The 5,688-nt window shown below is 44.1% G+C and overlaps 1 protein-coding gene across 1 annotated transcript; it reads right to left on the bottom strand.

The window, feature by feature from the left end:
* Nucleotides 1–3,681: 3,681 nt before the first annotated feature.
* LOC120056834 (hereditary hemochromatosis protein homolog) lies at nt 3,682–5,433 on the bottom strand. The gene is made up of 2 exons (XM_039005068.1): nt 5,142–5,433; nt 3,682–5,041 (listed from the first exon to the last, which is right to left on the bottom strand). Exon 2 carries the CDS (start codon nt 4,721–4,723, stop codon nt 4,106–4,108), a length of 618 nt encoding a protein of 205 aa, XP_038860996.1. The 5' UTR covers nt 4,724–5,041; nt 5,142–5,433; the 3' UTR covers nt 3,682–4,105.
* Between the last annotated feature and the right edge of the window lie 255 nt (nt 5,434–5,688).

The raw sequence follows: 5,688 nt of genomic DNA on the forward strand, positions 1-5,688 counted from the left end.
GATCAAATTGACAGTTGATATTTTCAGACTGGGGTGAACTAATCTGGCAGCCTCTGCCATGGTAAGGCCTCTGTTTACCATATGGTCAACAACGATGGCTCGGACTTCACTAGACAACATTTCTCTCCCATCTTCCACCATCTCTTTGATGTCCACCTCTATGACTGGGAACATGCCTACCTCTTTGACGGGGCCCAGGCCCTGGCACTGACTACAATCAAACTGATTAATCCCCTACTAGCCTTGGCTTCCAGGCCTCGTTCACGTTGTTCTCTAGAGCCTTAGGAAGTTCATATTGGAATAGTAGGTAGGAGTGGAACGCTGATTGACCGTGTCTGCTGGCTGATTGTAAATGTGCTGACAAACTGGCAAGTGTCTTCACTGACATTTTCAACCTGTCCCTGACTGAGTCCGTAATACCAACATGTTTCAATCACACCACCATAGTCCCTGTGCAGAAGAACACTAAAGTAACCAGCCTAAATGACTGCCGACCCGTAGCACTCACGTCTGTAGCCATGAAGTGCTGGTCATGGCTCACATCAACACCATTATCCCAGAAACCATAGACCCACTCCAATTTGCATACCGCCCCAACAGATCAACAAATGATGCAATCTCTATTGCACTCAACACTGCCCTTTCCCACCTGGACAATAGGAACACCTATGTGAGAATGTTATTCATTGACTACAGCTCAGCGTTCAACACCATAGTGCCCTCAAAGCTCATCACTAAGCTAAGGACCCTGGGACTAAACACCTCCCTCTGCAACTGGATCCTGGACTTCCTGACGGGCCGCCCTCACGTGTTAAGGGTAGGTAACAACACATCCGCCACGCTGATCCTCAACACGGTTGCCCCTCAGGGATGCGTGCTCAGTCCCCTCCTGTACTCCTTGCTCACTCATGACTGCATGGCCAGGCACGACTCCAACAGCATCATTCAATTTGCCGATGACACAACAGTGGTAGGCCTGATCAACGACAACAATGAGACAGCCTATAGGGAGGAGGTCAGAGACCTGGCTGCATGGTGCCAGGATAAAAACTTCTCCCTCAATGTGATCGAGATGATTGTTGACTACAGGAAAAGTAGGACCGAGCACACCCCCATTCTCATCAACGGGGCTGTAGTGGAGCAACTTCAACTTCCTTGGTGTTCACATCACCAACAAAATATCATGGTCCAAACACAACAAGACAGTCGTGAAGAGGGCACTACAAAGCCTATTCCCCCTCAGGAGACTGAAAAGATTTGGCATTGGTCCTCAGATCCTCAAAAAGTTAGAGAGCTGCACCATCGAGAGCATTCTAACTGTTTGCATCACCGCCTGGTATGGCCACTGCTCGGCCTCCGACCGCAAGGCACTGCAGAGGGTAGTGCGTACAGCCCAGTACATCACTGGTGCCAAGCTTCCTGCCATCCAGGACCTCTATACCAGGCGGTGTCAGAGGAAGGCCCTAAAAATTGTCAGACTCTAGCCACCCTAGTCATAGACTGTTCTCTCTGATACCACACGGCAAGCGGTATCGGAGCGCCAAGTCTAGGTCCAAAAGGCTTCTTAACAGCTTCTACCCCCAAGCCATAAGACCCCTGACCAGCTAATCAAATGGCTACCCAGATTAGCATCCCCCCCCCGTTTTACGCTGCTGCTACTCTCTGTTTATTATCTATGCATAGTCACTTTAACTCTACCTACATGTACATACATATTACCTCAATTACCTCAACTAACCGGTGCCCCCGCACATTGACTCTGTACCGGTACCGCCTGTATACTGTATACTGTTATTTTACTGCTACTCTTTAATTATTTGTTACTTTTATTTTTTACTTAACACCATTTTTTCTTAAAACTGCATTTATCAGGTTATGGGCTTCTAAGTAAGCATTTCACTGTAAGGTCGACAGCTGTTGTATTCGGCAAATGTGGCAAATAAAATGTTATCTGATCTGATCAAATTTGATCTGATCTGATTTGATTGGCTGTGAGCACATGTCAATTTTTCAAAAACAACCACCCCTTCTGTCCATGTGTAGTAGGGCACATTATCTAGAGTAAGCTAATATATGGTTGAAGCATTGCTAGCATACTATATATTACATTTTGTATTGATATTTCTGAAAGTTATTTTATTTTTTATATAATACCCCCAATTGAGCAAATGTGAAAATAATTGCCTTTCGGTTTTGAAACTCCACCTCTGGTTGAATGTGCCTATTTCAATTGTTGGGAGGGGCAAACGGCTTGGATACAAGAACACAAGTTATTTTAGCCTCTTCCACAGGCTTTCATACCGAAGGTGAGGTGAACATGAAATATAACATCACTTTTCAGGCCACTGACTAGAATGGAGCAGATTCATTCCCCACTAAAGGCTTCCTATCATAAAACTGTTTAATTGTTTATAATTCATACAATATTCACCTTAGTTTAATACTCATGACAGTCTTAAACTGGAGAGAAATAGAGTATCGGATTTCTCTCCCTTCCACAGGGATCAACAAGTTCATGAGAGAAGTTACGGTATTTCATTAACATGAATTAATGACATAGTTAATATGAATCTATGCATTCATCGATTAGGCTACATTTTATTGTCTGTTACATAGCTTTTATTTTGCAGGCAGGATGAACATACACTAGGTACAATACAAAACAGAGACACAGTGCTATGATATTTTTTCGCACACGCTACAGAAAGCTTTATCAGTCCGCTAATGCAGAGTTTCCCAAACTCTGTCCTGGGCCCGTGTGCTAATATAGGACTAGTAAAGGCCCAATGCACTACTTTTGTGAAAAAATGTCTAAATAAAAAAATATTTGTTTATATAATTGTATTTGATTTTTCAGGGGGTGGTGCAGCACCCTCAGCACCCCTACTTCCTGTGGCTATGGAGACACTGTAAAGCCATTCCAATAATAAACAGACCTCATGCACATGATCACATGATTCTCCTTCTGGTTAAGATACTGGCTATCAGCTAATCAAATCAAATCAAATTTATTTATATAGCCCTTTGAGCTGATATCTCAAAGTGCTGTACAGAAACCCAGCCTAAAACCCCAAACAGCAAGCAATGCAGGTGTAGAAGCACGGTGGCTAGGAAAAACTCCCTAGAAAGGCCAAAACCTAGGAAGAGCCCTAGAGAGGAACCAGGCTATGAGGGGTGGCCAGTCCTCTTCTGGCTGTGCCGGGTGGAGATTATAACAGAACATGGCCAAGATGTTCAAATGTTCATAAATGACCAGCATGGTCAAATAATAATAATCACAGTAGTTGTTGAGGGTGTAGCAAGTCAGCACCTCAGGAGTAAATGTCAGTTGGCTTTTCATAGCCGATCATTAAGAGTATCTCTACCGCTCCTGCGGTCTCTAGAGAGTTGAAAACAGCAGGTCTAGGACAGGTAGCACGTCCGGTGGACAGGTCAGGGTTCCATAGCCGAAGGGCAGAACAGTTGAAACTGGGACAGCAGCAAGGCCAGGTGGACTGGGGACAGCAAGGAGTCATCATGCCAGGTAGTCCTGACGCATGGTCCTAGGGCTCGGGTCCTCCGAGAGAGAGAATGAAAGAGAGAAGGAGAGAATTAGAGAAAGCATACTTAAATTCACACAGGACACCGGATAAGACAGGAGAAGTACTCCAGATATAACAAACTGACCCTAGCCCCCCGACACATAAACTACTGCAGCATAAATATTGGAGGCTGAGACAGGAGGGGTCAGGAGACACTGTGACCCCATCCGATGATACCCCCGGACAGGGCCAAACAGGAATACAGCACAGATATAGAGTGCATTCTGAAATTAATGAATAGTTATGATTTGAAATTACAGACTGCAAAACATATATAACTCCAGATTACATTTGCTGTCGCTGCAGTGTTCTTTTTCTGCTGTAGCAAACTGGTTCAAATTAAGATCCTACATCTGTAATACTGCAGTAATAATAATAGTGTGGGGAGTCATCTTTTCATTGTGAATTGAGCTGAATCGACAAAGTTACATCAGTGTCCCAGCATTTTATTAGGTCTCAGAATCTGAGGACAGGTTAATTTTTTCTGACACTTTTGCATCAACGTTGGCAAGTTGTGACAATGTCTACGAGAAGCTGCATCTCCTCCTTTTAACACAAATGAAAATGCCCAATAGAATAACAATCAGCAGCATCACCAGTAGAACTGAGAGGGTGGATAGGTGAACTCTCTCTGCCCCAGACTCCCAACTGGCATCCAGCTTGTTGTCCAGACTGAGGTGAGAGGCAGTACAGGTGTAGTTGTGTCTCTTCTTTAGCTCCTCAGTACTGACCTCCAGACTCTTCCTCAGCTGGTAGGTCCCATCTCCACTAGGCAGCACCTCCCCCCCTGTCAGCTCCTGTTCTGTCACTGGCTGGCCATCTCTCAGCAGGGTCAGGTTGATGTGGCGGGGGTAGAAACCAAACGCCAGGCAGCTCACCTGAAACCCTCCAGAAACCTCTTTCTTTATCAACCTGAGTCTGGGAGGCACTTTACGCATCACAACGTTCTTCTCTGTCTTCAGTGGTTTGATGCAAAGGGGAAGGTAAAAAGTCTCAAAAAGTGTTGTTTTGTATGCTTGCATCATCCCATCCCTTCCCAGTAGTAGTTTCCCAGCATCATATGTATAATGTGTCATGTTGTAATACATCTTGAAAAATGCAATTGAAAACATGCTTAAACACGGCCAAGGCCAGTTCTCCATTGTCCAACATCTCACAGTCAGTTAATCTTTGCTAAACTTGAACACCTTCCGTGAGATTAAAGTGGTGCTTTAGTTCAAACTATCTTTAGTTCAAATTACCTCTGGTATATTACTCCAAATACATGAGCTCCGTCCTGAGCTTCATCTTCCTCAGTTTTGTCTGTGATATGTTGTCCCCTGTAGACAGACTGTTTATTGTTGGAGACATAGCAAGCCACTTGAACATCATCCAACATCACCACAACCGTAACTCAGGGAAAGGCGTTTCTCCAATTACTGTATATGTTCCAAGTGCCCACAGAGAATGTGATCCTGAACCTGGGAGAGGAGTGATATTATGCACAATTATGGACATTTGACATTTTATAACATAAAAAAATCATAAAATTAGTTTGAGAGAAAGTTAAGTCCATTTTACCTGCGTTGACAATAGTGTAAAACTAATGAACAAATGAAAGGACAGACAGTTCACCCATGATTTTGAAATGTTCACTACTTTTGCAGTAGCCTCACGTAGCAGGTTTCTAGCTCTGAAGCGTCTGACAGACTTTTCTTTTCACTTGTCTAAACAAGGTAAGGTACTTTAATGTTGTTGAACGAGTCAAAGAAGTGGAGGTGGAAATTTAAGACCAAATGAAGCTGAGGGTGGAATGAGGAAGAGAGGGTGAGTCATGTTGCATGTTACACACACAGCCAAACACCAATCAGATGACAGCGTAAATTAATTACAAATAACGTTCAGTGAAATCCTTAGACCTGAATGTGTGCTTGTGTGTGTGATCATGTTAATGTTCTGTCTGTCTGTCTGTGATACACATTGGTGCTAGAGTGTGCAGCATGCGTGTGGCTTGCATTCACTTGCACTTGTGTGCATTAGCCTGCTAAGTCTGCCCCTCTCTCTGTTTTCCTACTGCCTGTCCAGCTCTCCTCATATACACACACACACTCACTCCTCCCTCCCCGTC

Source organism: Salvelinus namaycush, chromosome 1, assembly GCF_016432855.1.
Source record: "Salvelinus namaycush isolate Seneca chromosome 1, SaNama_1.0, whole genome shotgun sequence".
NCBI classification, from domain to species: Eukaryota; Metazoa; Chordata; class Actinopteri; order Salmoniformes; family Salmonidae; genus Salvelinus; species Salvelinus namaycush.

Excerpts from the sequence above, each read along its gene's own strand:
- LOC120056834 (XM_039005068.1), bottom strand. The coding sequence starts at position 4,723 with ATGGAGAACTGGCCTTGGCCGTGTTTAAGCATGTTTTCAATTGCATTT.